The sequence below is a fragment of the Thalia democratica genome, chromosome 4 (assembly GCF_965202585.1).
Source record: "Thalia democratica chromosome 4, ktThaDemo2.hap1.1, whole genome shotgun sequence".
NCBI lineage: Eukaryota > Metazoa > Chordata > Thaliacea > Salpida > Salpidae > Thalia > Thalia democratica.
In genome coordinates this window covers 60,404,593-60,430,259 of record NC_139168.1, presented here as the reverse complement: position 1 = coordinate 60,430,259, position 25,667 = coordinate 60,404,593, and the positions used below count along the sequence as shown (strand labels likewise).

The following is a 25,667-nucleotide window of genomic DNA, read 5'->3' as shown; positions in this document are numbered from 1 at the left end:
CCAACAATTCAATTATTACAATCTTTGTCAGTATCAATATAATCAAAAACATTAACAAAGATAAGTTCTAACCAAATAAATAAATACTTAACTAATATACTATAATTTCTTAAAATACAACTTGGTAATAAATTACTTTATCTTTTAATTTAGTATATGAATTTTTGTAGTTTTAAGGAAACATACTTTGCTCATTTAGTTATTATTAAACATGGAAAACAAAAAGAAGTTAGAAATTTCAGAATCTGATAGTTTTTTAGAAACTAAATCATCTTCTACTGAAGCAAGCAGGTAAGTAATAAATCTTTTCCTGCTGATTGTTTTAGATATTGTTTAATGAATACAACTTTTTCAGAGACCAATGGGGAAGTTCAAGGACTTTTATGCTTGTTTTACTTGGGTATGCTGTAGGATTGGGAAATGTTTGGAGATTTCCATACCTTTGCTATAAATATGGAGGAGGTACTTATATTATTTTATAATTTTTACCCATATGAATTTTTTAATAAAAAAGAGCAAGAGCCATAGGGGTTAGGTGCAATTAAAAAAAGTTAAAGTTTGGTCTTATCCGAAAGCTTAAAAGAAAAAAGCATAAGTTGGTTTATATAGAATTTTAAAATTTAAATTAACTTTTGAGATATAGTCATTTTTGTGAAACGTTTCAATTTATAGGTAACACTTTAAAGTTAAAAACTGTTAACTGCAAAATTAATGTGCTTCTGATTGACTAAGATTTTAGTACTCTTAGATATAAGTTTTAATTATTTAATATATTTTGTTTTATTTGTATATTATGTTTTGGATAAGGATAATGGTTCAAATTAATTTTTTTATTAAAATAGGTTAAGGATAGTTGTTTAAATGTACTGCTGTATAACTATCATATCTAATCTGATTTACATTATGTATGAAAAAAAGTTCAAAAACTTTAGTATTGTAGCTGACTCATATAAAATACACAAAAATGTCTATTTTTTATTTTTCATATAGAAACTTAAAATAGTAAAGAAAAATTTCTTGAACTACTAATTGAACTTATTAAACAAAGCTTTTAAATACGTTACTAAAACTATGAAAAAATAAATAAAAATTTGTATGTGGAAGTATTGTTTTAATGGTTTTATCTTAACTGTGGAATTTATATATTAATTAACTGTTAGACATTTATATTCAAAACCTGATCAAGCAAAAGCTTTTCTAATTGCCCCACAACAACTGGCATAATTTTCTTGTAAGCTTAATTTTTAACTTGGTATTAAGCTGTAAAGACTAAATGAATCTTTTCTTTATAATCACAATTAATCACAATCTTTCAAAAAAAAAAGAATTTGTTTCTCTTTCTAGTTGGGACCCACTGGGCCCTGATGGCCTTTAACATACTGTTATTACAATTACTATCTTTAAAGTTATGTAAATTAAAGATTGATCTAAAAAAATAATAAAATTATTATAAACCTATTAAAAATTATTAATTAACTTATTATCTTTCATTATTGTTCTGTATTATCACAAATGTATTTTATTGTTCAAAAAGTAGTATTAAAAACTACCTTTAATTTCTTGTGTAGGTGCCTTTCTTATACCATACTTCTTTTTTGTTATAATTGCTGGAATCCCAATGTTTTTTCTTGAAATTTCCTTAGGACAGTTTACTAAACTAAGTGCAATTCAAGTGTGGAAAATTGCACCTGTAATGAAGGTTTGAAATATTGTTTACTTTATTTTTTTTGAACTAAATAATGTTACTAGTTTAACACAAGTTTAAAAACTCTCAAATATATTGTAAAACAAAAAGAATAACCAGAATAATAACAAAAACTGTAGCAGATTTTACATTTAAAGTTATGAAGTACATGTATGTCTATAATATTAAAAAACAATTTTGTAAAACAAATTTCTGGTCATTAAGTATTACTTTTTAATTAATACAGACTTTATATTTGTAAAGTGTGTTTATTTAATAACTTATGTATAACAAATAGTATTTATCCTAGCTAGCTAAAATTGTAAATAAAAACTGTACAGTTTAAGAATATAATAAAAAACACTAATGATAAACACAATAACAAAAAAATATGCTTAAGAAGTATATGTGTTTTTGAATAATTTTACATTAAGACTGGTAAAACTAAACAGTAACATCTGTCTGTTTATTATATTTAAAAATCTTATTAATAATAACAGTGTAACTTAAATACAATTATTATGAATATAAATACAGTTTTTAATAAAATTACAATAAGTGTGTATACGAGCTACTAAGAATGTATTATGTATATAAAAACTTTATCACTGTAATTTTCTATTTTGTTTAGTTGAAACTAAAATTCAACAACAAAGTTTTTTTTTAAGTTTTTGTTAACAGTCTTATTAAGTTAGATAATACCATAATAGGGTGTTGGGTATGGCTGTGCATGTGTCAATGCGTTTTGTGGAATTTACTACATCATAATTCTTGCTTGGAGTTTTCTCTACTTGTACCATTCCTGTGTACCTGGTGATTTGCCGTGGACTACTTGTGGTACGTTTTTAACAGACTAACAGTATAGTTTAAGTATCAATTTTAAAGTTATATATAATTCAACTAAGTTATAAATTTTAATTATTTTGTTAAATATTTCCCTATGTATTTATTTATAGAATTTATGCTTAACCTTCTTTTAAATACTTTTAGTTTAAATAAACTCTCGTTGAAAAGTATTATTACTTAGTGTTCTACAACTTACATATATGTTATGTATGCCATTTATTTCTATCTTGCAATCATTTTAAACTAAAATATTTAAAATTTAATCATTTAAAACTTGATCATTTCAAACTTATTTATTTTTTCAAACACTTAATTTATTTTAAATTAAGGACATAGGGGATCCAACATTTTTTTTTACTAAAAATAACATTGGATCTTAAATAAAAGCTTGAAGTACAAACTACAAGCCAGTTTTTATAGAATTAAAAAATATTATATAACTTTTTGAGATGTTGTAAATTATGTAATAATTTTCCAATACAAACGTATAGACTGCAAATTTTTTGGGGTCAATTTTCTTTGAAATTTAAAAAATCACAAAAATCTATCTTTTCCTTAATTTTTTGAGCTAGAGACTTCAAACTTTTAGGAAACGTTCCTTTTATAGTTTAAAAGACTTAGAATATTGGAATTTTAAAAGTATTAATAAATAAAAATTTTAAATTAAAAAAAGGGTGTTTTTTTTATAATTTTCTTTTTTCAAAAAAAAAAGATTCCTGCATTAAATCTTTTTGAAATTTAATATTACACTTTCTGTGAAAATTAAAAGAAGATAGCTTAAGAAATTAACTAGGAGATAGATTTATAGTGAAGTGGTCGTTATTGAGATCACCAACTTTGATTGCTCATATCTCAAAAATTACTTTGAATTTTATCAAGCGGTTAAAAATGTCTTATAGCTCAGTTAAAACTCTATAAAATAAGATCAACTTGTAAAAATCAAGGTGGACCCCCCCTTATGCCCTTAAGATATAATTGGTTTTTAATGAAGTATAACCATAATTTACTTTTAATTTGATAAAAAAAAATTAAAATTCCAAATTACTTATTACTCAAATTTAGTTTTAGTTATACTTAAAATTTACCATAAAGAATGAATAAGTTTTAAGCAATGTCATGTTTATCAATATTATATTGTTGACTTATTTTGATCAAATTTGTAATAAAAAAAATGTAGTAAGTACTACGTCCTGTGTTGGTATGAGGTCATTAATTTTATACTTTTCTTAATGCAGTTTACTTCTTGTTCAAGTATGCTTGAAAACATAATTAAACACACTTGCAAGTTTTTTTCCCTTGCTTTTTTGTTGATGATTTTTATATTCTACTCAATCTCATACTTATGGTTTATTAATTCTTGTACAAATATTGTGATCTTGTATGTGTTAATGTATTTTTTTGTAGTTAACTGTTTTTTTTTAAACATAACTAAACAACAACAAAAATTTAATTATTATGTGCTATAACTTTCTGTAAAACCTGTACTACTATTATATATAAGTTATATAAACAAATTAGTTTTAGGAAACAGGTGTACTTTTATTAAAATGTCCATTTTAGATAGTTGGGAATTAAAAAACTGTAAAGTTACACTGTTTGAATAAACATTTGTAAGATTTATGCATAATAATAGAAATTCAAAAACATATAAAACATAAATTTCAGATTTTAAAAGATGCAATAAAATTCAAACCTTTTAAAATAAGTTTCAATATTAAAAGTTATCTTATTTAAACTTCAAACAGCATATTTTTGAATAAACGAACTTGCAATTGTGTTTATGTAGATTATGTGTAATTTTCACACAACTCGAATTCAGCATGATGTTTGAGTGAAGAGAAGTAGCTGCGTAATGGAAAAGTACTGGTAAATTATGAGAAAAATCGAACTCCTTTAGCAAAAAACTTTTTTATTATTGTAGTTTATTTTACGAAAGTTCATGTTTTTTTATTTTGAGCTCAAAATGGCTATACAGCATAACTTTTTCAATATGTTTTGATACAATTGATTTTTTTTTGTAATTCAGCCGAACGTAAAAAGTTTATTGAATTAAGAAAAACGGTTAGTTATAAATAAATAAAGTGGACAAACTTTTTCTATTTTTAATGGCATTAGGTGGGTCCAATATTTTTGTTAGCTATAAAAATGAAAGTTTAAACTATTATCGATTTTATAGAGTATGAAAGTTATTTAACACGTTTTTGAGATATAGTTTAGATTTTAAAAGTTTCGGATACAAATCTACACAGTTGTTTGTCTTAACTTAAAAAGAGTGCTCAATTTACTGAAATGTAAAGAGCTTATTTAAATAAAAATGTGCAAATTAAATAATTTATTTACTACCAGGTTTCGATGGCAAATAAATTACAACCTTTTTTAGTATAATAAAATAGTAATATTTTAATTACTTTAATTTTACTTTAGTTTTAGTAAACATGGTGCTTAAAAATATTTAATTTGCAAATTTTTATTTTATTGATAGAAATCTACGAAATGCAATTTATTTAATGTCACATTCGTTGAAAGTTTAAAAACTCCCTAAAATATACTTACAATTTTTTAAGCTAAAAATTTAAATTTACAGGAATTTTTACTTTCAATACTGTTAGTACAAATTTTCAAAAATTAAAAAGCAATAATTATAATACCAAAAATTAAAAAAAGACTTTTTTAATCATTTATAACAAAAAAAAAGTTTAAAATTTGATTTGACATAATTTTGTAAATCTTTTAAATTTTACACTCTGTAAGTTTAAAAAAAGTTGGTCAAAAGTTCTAGGAGATACATTTTTATTGAAATAGTGGTTTTTTGCTATTTTAGTTTGTGCCTTCGATAAGAAACCTATAAAATTCTCAATTTGTTATCACATATTTTTATAAGGTAATTTTGAATTAAAGAAAGCGGTAAAAATTTCTTGTTAACCCTCCCATGACCTCGATATAATATTGTTTTTCTTACTAACTTGAAAATGAGTTGCATATTATTTTAACTTTGCATGAAGAGTAGTGACAGTACATCTTGGCCTTAAAAAATGGCAAAGTTGACTTTCTTGAGTCTTTCTTTTTCAAGTGCCTGTAATTCAGCCACACGTGGCAAGTCATGTTTGGTACCTGCTTTATGTAATCGGCCAACCTTCTGATATAATATAACAGTCTTGCCATAAATATAAACTAATGACCGACGTAAAGTATTAATAAGCCAAATACTCAGATAACTGGTGGAATACTCCCAATTGCACTGACAACATAATGAAAGTCGGTGCTTCTGCTGCGACGACCGCTGTTGGGTTGGTATCTAATTCCACAAATTCTTCAACAAAAGTGATCATCGATGCAAAAGAAGTTATGTCAGCTGCTGAGTTTTGGAAGTATGCTTGTTGAAAAAATATTTTGCAATAATTAAAATTAGAAATTAAAATATTTTATTACAACTTGAGTCTTACATTAAATCTAATAATGATAAAAGTGTTTCGTCTGGCAATAGAATGGTACTAAAAAACATAAAGATTGTTTCTAAAAATAGTTTGAAACTACTATTTTAGTGTTATAATGTTGTAATTTTTTGTATTAAGGTATTACATTTTGAGGCAGTCATCAGGACTGCATGAAATGGGCGCAATCGACAATTGGCCAATGTTCGTTGCCTTTCTCGTTTCATGGATTTGTATTTACTTGTGCATTTTCAAAGGTGTAACTTCTTCCGGAAAGGTTGGAAAGGGTGTTTTAATTACTTTAAAAAGATAGTCAATTTATGTTTTGTCTCTTGACTTACCGATTAGAAGTATACTGCTTATTGTTGTCAATTTAGTTTCGACACCTTGTTTAAACTAAAATAAGCTTTTTTTTTTAAAAAGCTCACTGAAGTTTTTTTTTAATGAACTTCATTCACACATAAGTGACAATATTTTGTGAAAGTGAAATGTTATCTGCGCTTTAATTTTATAAAAAACTATGTCAAACAACTTTATGACAAAATTAATGTTTCAGGTGGTGTACTTTTCAGCCACTGCTCCTTACTTGATGCTTTTTGTTCTTTTTGTGCGTGGAATTTCATTAGATGGTGCTTTTGATGGAGTTGCCTATCTTTTCAGACCCGATTTTGCTAAACTAGCTATGTCTGAGGTTATTAATTAAACTAATTAGAATTAAGTCATTACCGCTAAGAATAACTAAAGTATATAGATATTTTCGTTGTTTTGATTCAAGAACTGATTTTTATGACTTTAGGATTTTTTTATTGTTGTAAACCCTAATACTTTTTTATAAGTAATATCTTTTTTTTACAATCCTTTACTTAAGTAAAATTGAATTGATTAAAAATATATAATGTTTTATTCCATATATAAAAACTGATTTTTTATAATTCCAAGTTTTAACTTTTGCAGACTTGGATTAGCGCTGGAAGTCAAATATTTTACACGTTTGGAATTTGCTTTACTGTTTTGTTTGCTTTTGGTAGCTACAATCCAAAATCTAACAATTGTTATAAGTATGTAAACTTATGTTATAAAAAAGTTATATTAAGCTTCAATTTGTACTTGTTTTTTTTATTTTTCACAATTAAACTGTATGTGGCAAGTGACCAGAAAATTAAACTAACTGCTATACATAGTGAAATAATGCTGAATTTTTTGTTTTTATTTTTTTTGATTTAAGTAATTTAAATTAGGTAAGTTCAGTTACAGCAAGTTTTATGTTTATTCTAATCAAAGATTACAAAAAAATAGTTTCTCAATTTTATATCAAAGTCATGATCTGACTAAATTACACAAAAGAACTTGAAATACCTATAATAATCCTTTAATTCTTTTACCACATATTTATTATTTGTTGTAGAGTTTATAGAAAATTGTATTAGTTTTCCCACAACTTATCTTATTTTCTATGAACTGTACAACATATAAAAAAATGTGGTAAAAAAATTAAAGTAAATAGATGATAACTTTTTTTAGGTATTTTAAGTAGCCTAACTGTTAACTGTATTAAAACCACTTTTTCAAAAGATTAAAAACTATTTTCAATTTCAAAAAAACATGTACATCTATTTTCTTTAGTTTTCCCACAACTTAAGAAAATGGATGTTTATATTTTTTCAAAATTGAAAATAGTTTTTTATATTTTGGAAAATTGTTAATGGTTTTAATGCAGTTTACAGTTGAGACTACTTAAAATATCTGTAAAAAATTATCATCTTTATTTTAAAGGCTAGGGCGTTTATAGTTGGGAAACTTAAAATAAATTTACAGAAAAATGTTTTTAGAAATATTTAAAACCCTTTTTATGTTTTTGTATAAAATACTAAATAAACTAAAACAAACATTTAATGAATTTATTCTTACAAGAATCATCATTACTTCTCTTCCAGTAGTTGAGATCTCTTTATTTGTTTTCTTAAAACCAAAACATATAACAAATATTTAATTCAAGTAACTTGTCTTAATATACAATGAAAATAATTTCTGAAAAAGAGTTAATAAATATTTATGTATGTGTATATAATAGTACTTAGTTTAATTTTTGCAAGTCATTTTTTCACAAAAACTATGAAGAATTTCCAGTAGCTTAAAAAAAGCATAAGCTTATTTAATTTGAATTTATATAAAATAACCACTGAAATACTTGAAACTGAAAAGAATTAAAAATAGTTTTGTAAACAAGAAGTTAAGGTTTATTTAACTATATATGAATACTTGGTTTGACTTTCTGGTCACCAAGTAAGTCAATTGCCCACTGTTAATGATTTTGAGTTGTTTTATAAACCTTCTGAAAAGGATATTGAAAAAGGGACGAAAGTTCTTTTAAAATTGGTTACTAAACAAAAGTGCTTACAAAAGGAAGCAGAATAGTAACGGTTTCTTTTGTTAACTTAAAATTATTTTCTCTTTTCTGCATCCTGTAACCTTTTCATACAAAAAGTCAATCTAATTATAAACTTTGACTTGTACTTTAAAGTTACTGTTTTTCAACACATACATACGTTGTAAACAGTTTATACGTATTGTTCTTATTAGTCAATACTATAACGTTTCATCATTAAATTATGTTAATTTTAAACTAAAAAGTTTTAGTAAGTTAAATATCTAAACCACTTAAACTTCTTTGTAGTTTTTGTAGAGCAAGGTTTTTAAATTACTCAATTAATATAAGTTAAAAAAATTAAATTTTAAAGTAAATAGTAAATAAAATTCTTAAGTAAATTAAATCAATTCAATCAATTAGTTTTTACAAAGTTAACTTTATTTACGCTGTATAACCTGATTTAGTAAATTGTAGCGTTTGCAGTATGACACACTATATGAACAAAATTAAGAGCTAATTATGTTTAAAGCTGCTTGAGTGTTTAAAGCTTCTTTCTGCATAATGTTTTATGTAAACCAACAGTTCTTCTATAAACTTTGTAGAACGTGAATGGAAAGTTTTTGGAAAATTAACGAGTATTGTGAAACCTTATAAATAAGCACATTTAAATCTTTTTTTTATACTTATTAAATTAATTTTTAATTTGTTTCTTGTATGTACTTATTCTTAGAAAAACTTGACGCATAAAGCACCAAGTTCGAAAATTTATTTAAAATAGTTTTCAATTAAATGGTTGTTGCTTTGTCTATAAAATATCGTTCATTTTTAGCAACATTTACAGAAAATAAGATATTATCTGTTTGATTTTTCTTTGTGGTAATAAAAAATGCAGAGTTTTTTGTTACTAAAAATAAATTCAAAATTGTAAAACCACAATTTACAAATTGATACATATCATTTTCACATATATTATTTTATAAAATAAAATCAATTAAGAGTTTTCGCTTTGGTTAAAAAATGTCTAACTTCATAATTCCTCATTCTTAACTGCAGCTTTTACACTCAGCGCTTTTATGTAATAATGCAAAAGCCAAGCTAATTAGCTTCTCTTAGTAACTATGACGTCACAACAGGCAGTCAATAACGCTTGTAGCGTGCGGTTGCGCCACGTCAATATTCGCGTCCCTGGTCATTTTCAGCATCCTCGGACACCTAGCCCACTCCCAACAAGTGCCCATCGACCAAGTCGCTTCGCAAGGTTCGTTTCTCACTTTTTTTAAATATGTAAAATTTAACTTACTTCAAGTAAAATTTTACCAGTTTTGTACTAAATTTAGTTTTTAAAGTAAACATAACAGTTTTTTGTAAAACTTGTTCAAAGGTTAGCTTTTATCAATTAGAAAACTTCCTAGTATTAATTTATTCGAAAGCTACTATTTCAAACTATACTGATTGTATACTTAAAAATAAACAGTTTGTACTTGGATTTCATGTCGAAATGGTTAAGCTAGAGTTCAGAATAATATTTAAATAAATTTTGTAATGTACTGCAATACAATCTCAGTTAATTTAAGAAGATTAATTTTTACTCCAAAGTTCTTTAGAATTAGTTTTTTTTGTTAATGCAGTTAAATCAAAGTTTTAAATAATACCCTTCCATGCAGTACATTGCTTCGTGTGGTGAGAGCTTTGCATCTTTTTGTATACAGTTCGTTTTCGTTTGTTTACGCTACGTTTAATTTTTAGATGTATTTAAATGTTTTACTCAATCAAATTACACGAACAAATTTTGGAATTGTATGCAAATACTTAAGTATTTTATAAAAGTTCATTAAGAAAGTCGAACTAAAACGAGCTGTAAATTTTATATATGTTATATGTGTATATGTTAAAATACAAAAAAAGGCAGTTTTGAGTTATTAGTTTTTCAAAACACGTGCAAAACAATAAGTATGTTTTCAACTAATTTAACTGAAGTTAAGTTTAAAGAGTTCTGGTACTGTTAGTTAAAATGTATTAGTTGTACAGTATTTCAATTAAAAAATCTTATACTAGATAAATGTGAAGATACTAACATTTAAAATTTCTAAAGTTATTAAATTGTGTAAAGTTTTATTTTTCAAGTTAAAAACTCTAAAGTATTAAACAAAATGTATTGAAAACACTGTACAAATGATGATTTTAACACAAGAAAAATCTTAATTTTAAAGTATCAATTATCTAAATACATGTAAACTATTTTATAAAGCTTTTCCAAAGAAATTTTTCTATTTTTTATTCTAATATAAACTGTCAAATCGCATAAGATTATTTTACAATTGTTAAATTTATCAATTTACTTTGATAGTACCAATGTTTTTAACTTAACTCATTAAGCTACTTTTTAAATAATTTTTTATTGGAAAAGATGCATTGCCCTTACCACAAAATTTCTAAATCAATATATTATTCAGGTATAGAGAACCATGTGAACGGAATTTTGTTTAAAAAAATTCTAAGACGTTTTTTAGCTTACAGTTACCATAAAACTTATTTAAAAAATCTTTTTAAATGTTTTTACAAGGTAAAATAAATTAGTTTTATTATTCAACAAAAACCAACGTAAAAAAAACGCTTTCTGAAAGTTAACACCGGGAACAAATAAAATGAGATTATTAAAATAAAAAGTTTAAATAAAACGTTGAAACTTGCAACTTAAAATGCAGTATTTCAAAATTTCCACAGTAAAATCCAAATGTTTTAAGCTAAACTTCGCTAAAAAAGACGGCTTTTGCTAACAGCGCATTTTTGAATTTTAACGATTAAGGCCGCTTTGAACGCGCCGCCGAAAAAAAAGTCACATGGATTGAGGATTGCCAATGGAAAACGCGAAATAACCAACTTTTTCAAAAGGTCCCGGCTTGGCATTTTTCGTGTACCCGGTTGGACTGAGCCTTCTGCCCGCACCCAAAGTGTGGTCCTTCTTGTTCTTTGCCACCCTGGTGCTTGTCGGCATTGACACTCAGGTGTGTTGTGAGTCTCTTAAAAAATTAAAATGTGTGCCGGCTTTTGATTTTTATTGAAAAGTAATAAAAACTAAAAGATTGGCAGCACGGCAGAGTTTACTTTTCTGTGGACTTTTAAAAACTAACACTCTCTGAAAATTCGCTTTGTTTGCTTTGTTTTGACAGTCTTAAGTTTTTCGATTGATTTGTTTTTATTTTGTTGAACAAAGATCAAACAGCTTCTTAAGTGTTTTTTGTTGATAAATTGGTATGAAACTACTTACAAGTGCTCAAGTTTAACTTTTTAGTAGCATATAGAAGAAAAATTTATTTTTGCTATATTTACTTACTGTAAATTGTTTGAAAAAATTCAATTTATATTGCATTTTGCCTGCGAAAACTCTGCACATGTTATTGTTCTTGAATTGTAGACCCAAAGTTTTTAATTTTTAATTTTATTGTTTTAATTTTTAGAAACAAGTCTTTTTTTTAGCAAGTGTTATTAGCTAAAATTTAACTATTTATTTTTTTGTGAAGATATATTTTATCAATACCAAGTTAGTTATTATTGTTTAGATAGTTTTTATTTTCTGACTTAGATACAGGGTCGTTAATTAAAAAATATTTTTTCAAATTTAAAATTTTCACATAGCTTTGATTCTTAAATATAATATATAATTGACATAGACTAATTTTATACTGCGAAATTGAGCTTGAGTCTGTGTAGTGTATAGTTCGTTTACTAAATTATTTAGCTTGTAAGTTGATAGCTTGAAAATAATGCATTGAAGTGTATGCAAATTAAGCAAAGTTTTGTTTGCTTTGCGTTTTTTATAATTGAATTTTTAATAATAAGGTTTTGTTTTAGTTTTTAAACAAAAATGAGTTTTTTAAAACCTGAAGATTTAATATGAGCTTTTATTGGAAAATTTTGTAATCGTTTATCATTAGGTTGGATGGTTAGTTAACGATAGAGCTAAAAATAGGCTTTGAAACTTTGTTGAAAACCATATTTATTGCTTACTAGTTATAGAATATTTGTTACTAAAACTTTATATTTTTAAACAAAATTATATTTTGATTTTGTTTTTATTTACATACTGATATTGATCTTAAAAAGTTGTGAACATCTGTATTATATAAAAATAGTTTTTAATCATAAGTTTTTTGTTTTAGTTAATACTACTTTCTTGATATTTGTATGACTAAAAAGCTATTTTTAGGTTTTATTTTATGTTTATAACTTATTTTAGAATATTAAACCAATTAACAAAAGCCCAATAAAAAGCTTTTTTGTTCTACTTTTATCAGAAATTAGTTTGTGATTTTTTTTTGTTATATAACTTCTGTCAAGTCAGCAAGCGTAAGTTTTAAAAGAGAAATTTTATTTTATCGTAAATTTTACTCCTTTATAAAAATATTATCATTTTTTATCAATTTAATTCCCCGAAGTAGATTTTTTATTGCCAAATTAACCACTATTTTTGAACTTAAGCATTTTTTTTCTCTAAGCTTATTTTTAAACTGTAGTAGTTAATTTTTCTAAACCTTGATTTTAACCGTTATGTTAGGCTGTAAATTATATTATTATAAAAAAAAATAATACAATAAAAGATTTTTTCATATTTATTTTTTCATCACTTCTTTTTGTAAACAGTTTTCAGGAATTGAAGCGTTGGTGTCCACCATCATCGACACCTTTCCGAACCTGATCAGAAAGAGAAGATATGGTAGGGAATTGTTATCCGGGGTGGTCTGCTTTGTGATTATGGTTATTGGCTTGCCTCTGTTGTCCCAGGTATATTTATAACTGCCCCATTTAGCACCTGTTTGATATTTGTAAAAATTATAATTTTTGTAGCATTATATCGTTTTAAACATTTTTCATGAACTGTGTTTTAGTTCTAGATTGACTTAATTTTTAGTTGTTTCTAACATTAGTATGTAGTTTGTTACTTAATGTATAGTTGAATTATTTTAAACAATTTGGTATAGGTAGTTGTATGGTTTCAAGCTTTTTATTTTAAACTTTAGTCTAACTTACTTTTAAAACTTCAAAAAAATGTTATTTGAATTAGATCACAAGTTGTTTTTTATTATTATTTTCTATAAAATAACTTGACCAATGACTAAACTTAAAATGTCTTCCTGAAACATAACAGGGGGGAATTTATTTGTTCGAACTCTACAACACTTACGCCGCCAGTGGCGTTACCCTGCTCTGGATGGCCCTGTGCGAGAGCATTGCTATCGGGTGGGTGTACGGGGTTGACCGTTTCTATGACGACATGCGCTCCATGCTTGGTTTCGCGCCCCACAACTACTTCAGGCTCTGCTACCAGTACCTAATCCCCATCTCTACTTTCGTTAGTTTTAATATTCATAACAAGTATTTAACTTTTAATAATTAATGAGATTGAAACATTCTGATGCAGAATATCATCAGTGTTTTTACTGATAGCTTTACATTATGTTTATTGTGCTTGATAAATATTTGCCTAGTTCATGGTACTCTTGATAAATTTATATTTATAAACCAAAATAATTATTGTGTAAAAGTATTTTTTGTTTTTAATTAAACTATTAGTTTGATTATGTATTAAACTTCTTAAAGTTTACATAGAATAAGAGAGTGGATGATTTTCTTGTATTCCAGATTTACCTGAAAAATTCTTTTGTGAGCTGACACATAAAAATGAGCCTTTGCGCCCGCTTCATTTCAATATTCACTGTATTAATAAAAAACTTTTTAAAGCGAAATTGTAAAGAAATAACAATCTAATAGACACTACTGTTTAGGTGTAATGAAAGTCTTATATGCTTCAAAATATTTATTATAAAAACTACCAACTTTATTTTTTAGAAGGTTATTTTTCAAACTAAAAAACAATCGAAGGGCCAGAGATTGTTGCTTAGTCGATCCGGGCCGTAGGTTGCCCATACTAACATATGTTAAAACTTGTTTTTTTTTTGTCAGTTATATGTTTAAGTAAATGTTATAAGTAATTTAAACATTTTAAAGTGTACTTTCAGACCATTACAATCACCTTAAAATTATATAACATATTTTTTTTGTTTTAGTCAATTTTAATTTTGCATAAGAAAGTACACATAAAATACTAAGCTTAAAGTTTTCTATAATATAAATTTGCAGATTTTTAAGTAAAAAGAAAATTTATACATACCATAAAAGTTTCCTTGTTTAACTTACTAAGTACAAAATGGTAGTAATTATTTAAACTTTTTTAAACTCAAAAGTTAGTCAAAGTATGTCAAAAATAGTCATAAGTTAGTCAAAAATTTGTTTAACACTAAATATAGTTAGTCAAAATGTCATTACTTGGAGAAATATTTACAGTGGTCTGTAGAAATAAACAAAAAAGTATCGGTAAGAAACTTTATAATAATAATTGGTTTAAAATATTTATTTAATATAAGTTTTTCTTCAACTAAAAAGTATTTAACTAAAAGTCAAATTTTGCTATGCTTTTTAATCTGTTTATATCCGTATTTACTGAATGAAAATAGTTTCTATAGATAATGTTTTACGTTAAATGCGCATAAATAATTTAGTGTTTGTGGTAGAAGTTTATTTATCCTTGATAAACATTTTCTCTTTAAATATTTTAATGTTTGTCGAAAGTATAACTTTACCTATAAATTATTTTGTTATTAATATTATTTGTTAACTCTAAAAATAAAGATAGTATTCATCATCGTGTATAAAGTAATAATCAATTAATGTAGTTCCAAGTTTAAATATTTGTTTTTAGTTTTTCACTTTAGTTTATTTAAGTTAGATTTACAACAAAAAGTATCAGAGTTTGAGGTTTAAAAATAAAACTTTTAAAATAAAAAAACATACTATTATATATATGTGAAAAAAGTCATTATGCAAAATTATTTTCAGTTTAAATACAATTTTATCTCAAATACTTTTTATATAATTATAGAATCGAAAACTTAACGATAATGAAGAAAAAGTGTATTTATAATATGCTTCTTCTCAATTAGTAGTTGTTTAGTTTTAAGATAATCTTAATATACCTTCAACATGTAGTGTTTTTTTTTTTGATGATAATATAACTTACATTCAAATAGTAATTAAGGCAGTACAAAGGTAAGATAGTTTTTTTTACAACTTGGTTGTAACTTGAACATTTTAAAAAAGCGACAAGTTGCCTTTTACAGCTTTTAAAATTCAAATTAATTTTGGAAAGTAAAATTTTGAGATATAGCGGATTAAGCTCAGTCTAACATTTGTTATAGGATAAACTGTCTAATTGTAGATGTTTTATCTTTAGTAAAAACGTGTTCTGTTAAAAAATTTCTAAAGAAATAATAATTTTTTTATAATCTTGTTAAGAATATTTACTGAATGTTTGAGGTCTTTACCATGAAAAGCTATAAACATTAAGGCCAAAAAGGGATAAGGCACTTTTTCATTAGTTAATTTTGTTATAAAGATCTTAAGTTTATCTAGCAATAACTTTCTACAGGGTCACAACAAAACCTAGAATTTGAGAAAATTTGAAAAAAAAATAAAAATTGAGTTTTAAACGAAATTCACAAAAAAAAAAAAACTAGAATTTTTAACAAAAAAAACTAGAATTTTTAACAAAAGAAAACCTGAATTTTTAAATAATTTTTACGTGTTACGTAGTAAAGTTTTGGTTTGACACAAAAAATCAATCATATAAACTTTTTTTTTGGTCTTCATCAATTTTTTTATTATTTAAAAACACAATTCAAGGAGCTTTACAATATCTGTTCAATGTTTTTAAACTATTTAGCACAGATTTTTACCTTAAACTCAATTTTAAACTAAAAATAGACCCAAAAACATGTACTTTCAAAAACCTGTGAGAAATTTTGAAAATTTGCCAAATACCAGTGGAAATCCTGTTTCTACCGTTTTTAAAATTCTAATAACGATTTGAGATATAAGGGTAAAAAGTTAAAAAGTTTAATAGGCTCCTTACGGAAGAAAAACATAAATTAAAAGTGCAAAAAAGACAATTTTGTTAAAATTTGATGTTATTCAATTTTTAAGCAGTCATTCTCAATTTAGTTTTAACTTAATTATAAAAAATCCCATTGTAGAATTATTCTAAAGTTCTGGACATAATTTTTTTTTTCAGCGTTACAATACGATTTTCTTAAATACAAATAACATTTCCTGGAATATTGAATTAATTGTTTAATATACAAATAAAAAGAGAGATGTTTATAAATTTTTTCACAATTGCAATAAAGTAGGAAATGAAAAAAAGTAGGAAATGAAAAATATCCATAAGTTTGTTTGTATTGGAATCTTTTTACTAAATTGACTAGCTCTCAAAAGTAAATCTTTATATTCTATTTAAACTGTTTTATAATATATAATTTGAGCTTTTAAACAAACGCCAATGTTATTTTTTAGTAAAATTTATTTGAAACTCCTTTGGCCTTAGAAAATGGTTTCCCAAACAAACGCCTCTTTGGGAAAAAATTTGAAAATGGTCGGCTCTATATATTAGATATGCCCTATTAATAGTTAAGGCCATAGGGGGGGTCCACTTTGTTTTTTACAACTTGATCTTATTTTGTAGAATTTAATCTGAGCTATCAGACACTTTTAACCGCTTAAAAACACTCAAAGTAACTTTTGAGATATAAGCGATCAAAGAAAGGGCGTTCAATAGGCTCCTTATGGAAGGCGAAAACTAAAAATGCGAAAAAAGACTATTTCACTAAAAATCTATCTCCTCCTTCATTTTTTGAGTAATCTTTCTCAAATTTTTACAGAATGTGTATCATTAAACTTTAAAGAGATCTATTGTAGGAATTTTTTTAATTTTGAGTAAAAAAAAAATTATTGTCAAAAAACTACCCTTTTTTTAGTTTTTTGTGGATAAAATTTTTATTTTTCAAAATTTCAAAAATTCCAACATTCAGATTCTTTAATATATTAAAAGGAACATTTCCTGAAAATTTGAAGTCTCTAGGTCAAAAAATGAAGGAGGAGATAGGTTTATAGTGAATTTTTAAATTTCCGAGAAAATTGACCCCGAAAAATTTGCGGTCCATACGTTTGTATCGGAAACTTTTTACAAAAAATAAAATATCTCAAAAGTTAAATTATATTTTTGAATTCTATTAAAACAGGCTTTTAGTTTGTATTTAAAGCTTTCATATAAAAGCCAAAGTTATTTTTTGTAAAAAAAAAGTCGGACCCCCTATGGCCTTAATTACCCATTTATTTTTTCGTCTCCTGACTAACGCCTCCGGTTACCCTGGTATTGCCTATTTGGGAAACCTTGCCTTACAATAATATATATATATATATATATATATATATAAAATAAGGTTAATGTTTAAACTTAAACACTTTCAACTGAGCCCACTTGAAGGGCTTTTGAATTTAACTGGCTGATGATTAAAGCTTTATGAAAAATTAAAGCTTTATGAAACATATGTTCCAGAATTTTTAAAATCGCCATTTCAATAAATTATATATATATATATATATATGTATATGTATATATTGATAATACTAAAAAAACATAAATACTGTTCAATTTGTGAACTATAGTTTCTACGCATTAAGCGTTTATCAGAACAACAATAAAGTTAACAGCAGTTTTTTTAAAGAATCACAAAAATACTCATGTGACGTGTCAAGTAAATTTGAATATAATATATACATGAAAATTGGCATAAAATAGCATTCCTTTAATAAATTTTATCAGAAAATACTGGCAAAACAGACTATTACTTAAAAGTAAATAAAAGTTAGTTTTCTATAAAAAGTATCTTATAGTTTTGAAGCTCTACAATAAGGACCAACGTTTGTTTTTTCGTAAAAAAAAATTCGACTCTTCCTATATCACCTCATTATACAGTATTTTTAAAATGCTTTAATATTGTTTAGAGATGATGTGCCTTTTCATTTTTCAAATGTGTCTGTTTAAATTGTTATATTAACGCCACCAAGTATTTGAATATACTTGATTTTAATTGTTCTCTGTCTTATTTATTTTGTTCCACACATAAACTAAGTTGTAACCAAGCGAATTTTGCAGGCAATTTTCATTTTTCACTGCGTCAACAGCCACCAACTGACGGTCAACGGGTACACTTACCCCTGGTGGGCCACCATGATCGGGTGGCTGATGTCCTCCGTGTCCATGTTGTGCGTCCCAATAGGTATTGCCTATCACATTTTCGTCCACGGAACCGACGGGCTCATTTCTGTGTCCAGTTTCGATACTGTAGAGGTTTTTGTTTTTATGTTTTTAAATTTAAGCTTGAAAAAAAGTTCAAGCTTTTAAGAGTGAATTAACATGATTTAAAAAAAAACACTAAAGGTTTTAAAAGAAAAACTTTCAGTTTAAAGTAAGTAATACTTAAAAAAAATTAAAGATTAAATAAATATCCCGTAAAGGTATACTATCAAAATCCACCCGCGTTCAAAACCCACCCAATTTTTTTTCTTTCTTTATTAATTTATTTTATATAATTTTTGCATTTTTTTATTCAATTATTTATCACTGTTACCCCTAACCCTTACCCTCGATCGGTAAGCGGTCCTCGAATTTGACTGGGTGGATTTTGAACGTGTCCCGTAATACTTAGCTATGATCTTTATATACCCTTTTTGTTGTATGAAATTTAAAAGTTATAAAAATCATATTTTTAATTGATAATTTAAAATGTATCTATTATCTATTTTCACAGTTTATTGTCAACAAAACAATGTTTCACTCCTATATTGGCGTATAAGAGATCATCAGTTGTAATATAAATCTGAAAAAGTTTTTGGAAAAATAAATAAATGGAAGTTATGAAAAAATGTTAAATAAAACAAAATTAAAAACAAAGTATTGGACTTTTGGTTTAATAACAAAAAATAAAACTTTGTGGTGCTAAACTTTAGTAAAAATTTAATGCTTATGTTACATTTTTAAGGATTTTGTTGGTAATATAGACTAGAAAAAAAAAGATAATTATTAAGTTAAAATAGTAATAAAACAGGACTCACATTGAAATTAGTTGCGAAAAAAGTTGAAATATAGTAATAAACACAAAATTTGCAACTGATAAGGTTTTACATTGACTGTTGAAAATTAAAGCTCAAAATTTTCAACTTAGATTTATGACATAGCTATATTGTTGTTTAAATAAGTGTACAAGTTGAAGTAATATGTTTTTGCTACAAATTTAATTTTTTTTGTGAAGTTGTCATTTTGGATAAGGTATATGTAATCAAAAGTTTTAATTTGGGATTGTATATTAATGTAAAATATTTCCTATTGGCGATAAAAACTCCTTACAATTACAGATAGTTTAACTTACTAATTAACGTGTGCTAGTTAAAGTTTTAAAGAAGAGTTTCTTAAAATATGAACAGATTGCAAACAGCTCGTACCTCTTATTTAAGTTGACTTTTTTGTTAGCATTGTTTTTTATTTTTTTTTAAAGACAAGTTTTGCAGTGGTGGAGGATGCTCCATTTCATGTCGGTAAATGATTTTGTTATGTTTCGATTGCCAAATGTATTATGTCCCGTTGTCTTTATAATTTTTGATATAGTGTGTAATAAAGTGATTGATTGCTTTTCTGTTCTATAATTGCGAGGCCGTCATCTCTGTATAATCCGATCTCGTTGGCGTTTTAATAGAATTAAGGCGGTCTATTTAAAAAAATATTTTTCATCTTAATTTGTTTATAAACTTAGAGGTCGCATCATATAATTTTATCAGGTAAAATTATATGATGCGACCTCTAAGTTTATAAACTGATTAAGATGGAAACTACATTTTTATAACCAAGTAGCCAGTAGCCCATATGAGTACAAAGAAGAAAATATATTTAAAAGCTGAAATCAGCACCAGCCCACGACGACCTAAAAGCATTTGAAAATGACTTATTTAATTTAATAAAAAGTTTAAAATTCACCACGTACAAGTCAAAAAAAGTAAAAAAACGACTTAAATAATCTGCTAATCTAAAATAAAATAATACTCTTTGCCGACAAGACAAGAAGTTTTAACCAAACAACTCCAAAATATTATAAAAAGCTAATAACCAATAATATAACTAAAACATACAAAATATCTTACGAAAACCTTATCAACCAAATAAACTCAGAATCACAATCTATTTATTATACGTGAAAATAAATACAAAAATAAAAAAATACCCAAGTTTACAGCTGCAGATGCTTTTATAACGGTTAAGGACCACAAGAAAACTTCCCTTTTAACACTGAATGAAGAGTTTTAAACCCAGGAAAAATGAGCTAGGCTGCATTAGTAAGATCATCCTAGAAAAAGCGGTCAGAAATATAACAACAAAAAACCCCTAATACAATGGAAAAAATCTCACGATGTAATTACATGGATTGAAAAATTGAACATGAAAATAAAAAATGCTTTATAACATTTGACATTGTTAACTTCTACCCGACTATTAAACATCACCACATAATAAAAGCCATAAACTTTGCAAAAATGTATACAGATATAGAATATAACGACATGAAGTTAATTGAACACACGTGCAAACCAATTTTAAACTATGACAACAAAATTTGGATCAAAAAGGATGAAAATGCGTTATACGATGTACCGATGGGCTTTTTTTCGGCGCTGAGCTCTGCGACCTTCAGGGACTCTACGTTTTAGACCACTTTAAGTCTATTTATAACGATCGGATTATACAGAGATGACGGCCTTGCAATTATAGAACGGAAAAGCAATCAATCACTATAAATATTTAAAAGAAAACAATCTAATTATTTAACGATATTGGCTTCAAAATAACTATTGACGTTGGCACAACCGTATTTAATTTCTTAGATACAACTTTAAACCTGACTAACAATATATACAAACCATACCGTGAAGAAAATTTATAAGTAAGATATATAAATAGCAAATCAAACTATCCAATAGTTATAAACAGGAATCTCCCAGCGATGATTGAGAGGAGAATTAATAAACTTTTCAAAAATGAACAAATATTTAACAGCCACGTACCAAAACTTTTTAGATAATCCCAAATTTAAACAAAAGCTAAGATATATAAAAAATATAAAGACTCAAACTAAAAAGACAACAAACAGACCAAAGAAAACCATCTACTTTAACACCCCTTTCTGCCAGTCCGTAAAATCTAATATCGGCTAAAACATTTTTCGAAATTACTAAACAACACTGTAAACAAAACGATATTCTAAATAAAATATTTAACAAAATAGCTTCAAACTGTCTTACAGTTATATGAACAATATTAAGGTAATAATACAAAAATATATCAAGAAAACTTTAAATAAAACCAACAAAACCGAAGAACAAATCATCACCACTAATACCCCATCCTGTAGCTGCCGATCAAAGAATTTATGCCCCCTGGATAACAATTGTTTAATAAAAAATGTAATTTGCAAAGCTACGATAACATCTGCACAGGAAATAAAATATTATATAGGTTCTACCGGAAACACTTTTAAAAGTAGATGGTACAGTCACAATAACAGTTTCAAAAATTATAAAGACAACGGGACAGAACTAGCAAAATACATTTGGCATTTGAAACATAACAAAATCATTTGCGACATAATATAGAGCATCCTCCACCATATTGGGGAAATTAAAAGTATATACAGCACCTGCAAAACTTGTCTTTTAGAAAAAATAAAAATAGCCAATGCTAACAAAAAAGTCAACTTAAATAAGAGGTACGAGCTGTTTGCAATCTGTCCATATTTTAAGAAACTCATCTTTAAAACTTTAACTAGCACCTGTTAATTAGTAAGTTAAACTATTTGTAATTGTAAGGAGTTTTTATCGCCAATAGGAAATATTTTACATTAATATACAATCCCAAATTAAAACATTTGATTATATATACCTTATCCAATACAATTTAACAAAAAAAAAACTAAATTTGTAGCAAAAACATATTACTTCAACTTGTACACTAATTTATACAACAATATAGTTACGTCATGAATTTAAGTTAAAAATTTTGAGCTTTAATTTTCAACAGTCAATGTAAAACCTTATCAATTGCAAATTTTGTGTTTATTACTATATTTCAATTTTTTTCGCAACTAATTTCAATGTGAGTCCTGTTTTATTACTATATTAACTTATTAATTATCATAATTTTTTTTTCTAGTCTATATTACCAATAAAATTCTTAAAAATGTAAAATAAGCATTAAATTTTTAAATAAGTTTAGCACCATTAAGTTTTATTTTTTGTTGTTAAACCAAAAGTCCAATACTTTGTTTTTAATTTTGTTTTATTTAATATTTTTACATAACTTTTATTTATTTTGTTCAAAAATTCTTTTCAGATTTATATTACAACTTATGATCTCCTATATGCTAATATAGGAGTGAAAACTTGTTTCGTTGATAATAAACTGTGAAAATAAATAATAGATAAAAATCACCTTTAAGATGTTTAAGTCGAGAACTTTGAATTGTTTGATTTAAAACAAATTACCATTTTAAAATATATTGCCTAAATTGCTAAAAATAGTTACAAAACTAGTTCAAACGAGATAATGAATTGTGAAAGAGGTCTTAAAACTAGGCTAATGAACAAGCTTTTTACTGCGATTATACAAATAAAGCGTAATTAAAACAAAGCTCAGAAGTTTAGCATATTTTTTAGAAGTTGCAAATTAAAAAACTTGAACATTTTAAAGTTCTGCAAAATACCCCCAAATTTTATCATGACTAAAGCTATATATTGCTTTTTGTTTTATTTAAGAACGATATAATGCAAAACTTTAATCAAGTACAAATATTTTCGTACCCTTTTTAACCTTATAGATCAAAGTTTTCTTTTAAAAATGGTAAAATTTAAGTTCTTCCAAAACAGTTAAATTGAATCAATATTTTTGAATAAAGAACGAGTTGCTACATTTATAAGTTCTTGATGTATTTTATAAAATAAGTAGTATGCAAAATCATAATTGATATTTACAAACTAAGATTAGCTTTTAGTAAAAATTCAGATATTTGTACTGATTTTTATTTTAAAGAAAGTTTACTACAACACAGCTTAAGTTTAAAATGTGCAGTATGGTAAATTATCGGGAACGGGTCAAAATTGCACGAAAACAAACTTGCACGAGGGGAAAAATTGCACGAAAATACTTTGCACGAGTTACATTTTTGCACAAGAGTAAAAAAACAGAAAAAAAATAAATATAAAGAAAAACAGAAAAAAAAAACTAAAAGATAAATTAATAAAAAACAAGAATTAAGTTATTGACCGAGGGTAAGGATTAGGCTTAACAGTGGTAGTACAAATAAAAAAATATTCAAAAAAAAAAAAGAATTAAAAATTATTTAAAAAAAAAGAAAAAAGCTACCGACCGAAGGTAAGTATTAGGGGTAACAGTGATAGTGAAAAAATAATAATAAGAATTATTAAAAAAGATTAAATTAATAAAAAAAAATAAGAAAAAAGCTACCGACCGAGTGTATGGGTTAGGGTTAATAGTGAAATTAAAAAAAAATAATAAAAGAATTAAAAAAAATAAAACCGTGCAAAATTGTCTGCTTGTGCTAAAGTGACCCTTCGTGCAGTTTACGCTCGTGCAAATTTGACAATTACTCTAAATTACAGGGTTGCCACATGGTCAGGAAATCAGGAAAAGTCAGGAAAAATTAAAAAAAAATGACCAAAGTCAGGAAAAAATAGGGGGTTTTGAAAAAACATCAGGAAAAGTCAAGAAATTTGATAAAATAAAAAAAAAAAAGTCAGATTTTGTCAGTTTTAATTTACAAAATACCTTATTTTCCAAAGCCTTCAAATGGTAAAAATTAATAATTAAAAATAAATTAAAAAAGTCCAAAATAAATTGCGAAATTTTCCTAAAAATTTACAAAGTTATTTAATTTCCAATGCTTTCATCTGGTATAAATTAGTAAAATATCTTTTATAAAACTGCAAAATTTTTCTATTAACATATTAAAATGAGGCAAATGATTTTAATTGCCAAGAAAATGAAGCGGGATGCAGACCAGAGGAAGGAAACCAAAACTTCATTAGATGAAGAGGTTGAAGTGCTAATAAAAAAACGGAGAAAATAATTATAGTGCATATATTTAAAAAAAACAGTGTTTGATTAAGTTCTTTATTGTTTTAAGGTTTTAATTGTAAAAGTTCTTTATAATAGTATGTCGTTTCGTTTATTTAGATACATTTCTGCTAGGAAATGCTAAAAAATGGTGTCTTTTTTCGGACAAGCAGTGTTTATAAAGTAATAATACCAGTATTTTGCTGATAGAGCTGTTTATTAGAAATACATCGTTCATACACAGATGGTTCAAGTGATGTACTGGAAGTTTGATGATTGAATTCAGCAAAAAACTGTTTTTTTAAACTGTATTAAAATTAAATTGAAAGCTTTATATAGTTTCAAGTGTTAGATTATGTATTTTAGAACAAGTTTAATTTAAGAGTTTTATTTAGAAAAGTCAGGAAATTTCGGTAAAAAGTCAGGAAATTTTTCTCAGCTTGATCTGTGGCAACAATGAAATTAGTATATGTATAAATATAACGCATCGTATATGTTTACATAATAAATTATACATGTGATACTTTTCCACCACTAACAATTTTTTTAATGAAAATAAAGTACTTTTTATTTTTTGTAGTAAAATGATTAAGAAAGTTATTTTTTTGAAATTCATTAGACAAAAAAAACTTGGTCGTAAATAAAAGTTTTTTTTACCTTAATTAAATGATATTTTAGGGCTAATTTTTGTTTATAAAAAATAAATAAATTAACTTATATTTTTAAACTACATGTTGATAAGTAAAATAGTTTAGAGTTTATAAAACAAATACCTACTTTATATTTTTGACCATGAAAACTTATAGTTTTTATTTAATGAACAGCAAGACATTGAATCTGGAAAAAAGAGTTCAAGTTCAGAAGTCAGTATAGAAGAAAACGAACAAATCATAGTGTGAAATCTGCACTCTAAAGTAACTACGTGTTCTTTCCTTTCAAACTAAAACCGTCGATTTCAAATTGCGTCTGTGTACTTCTAGCATCAAACTCTTTATTATTAACATTACGACTTAAATCAGTCTCATCTTAAAGTGAATCATAATCATGCTCTCAAATAGTCAAAGCTTTTTTTTAATAAACAGTCTACTGGCTTTATTTAAAGCTCTTTGATTGCGCCAAAACTTAAAAACTTACTACTGAACAACTTTGCATGCTATTTTGCACAGTATCTGTGCTTACACTTTACTGCTAATTTTTGTTATCTTTTTTGCGCTAACACAATTACACACTTTGATAAATTCCACTGTTCTAGGAAATAGTTTTTACTTA

At 25.7% G+C, this 25,667-nt stretch overlaps 1 protein-coding gene across 1 annotated transcript; it reads left to right on the top strand.

Moving 5' to 3' along the window:
* The first annotated feature begins 169 nt into the window (after nt 1–169).
* LOC145833996 (sodium- and chloride-dependent creatine transporter 1-like) lies at nt 170–25,667 on the top strand. The gene is made up of 14 exons (XM_082941298.1): nt 170–291; nt 356–462; nt 1,569–1,699; nt 2,395–2,521; nt 5,742–5,898; nt 6,103–6,238; nt 6,518–6,652; nt 6,916–7,019; nt 9,463–9,587; nt 11,222–11,334; nt 12,971–13,111; nt 13,476–13,679; nt 18,378–18,572; nt 25,223–25,667. The coding sequence occupies exons 1-14, from the start codon at nt 212–214 to the stop codon at nt 25,295–25,297; spliced, it is 1,830 nt and encodes a 609-aa protein (XP_082797424.1). The 5' UTR covers nt 170–211; the 3' UTR covers nt 25,298–25,667.

What these genes read in the sequence shown, in the direction of transcription:
- LOC145833996 (XM_082941298.1), top strand. Translation starts at nt 212, where the DNA reads ATGGAAAACAAAAAGAAGTTAGAAATTTCAGAATCTGATAGTTTTTTA. An exon ending in TTGCTATAAATATGGAGGAG is followed by an intron (nt 463 to 1,568) that starts GTACTTATATTA and finishes TTTCTTGTGTAG; the next exon opens with GTGCCTTTCTTATACCATAC. An exon ending in CTAAACTAGCTATGTCTGAG is followed by an intron (nt 6,653 to 6,915) that starts GTTATTAATTAA and finishes TAACTTTTGCAG; the next exon opens with ACTTGGATTAGCGCTGGAAG.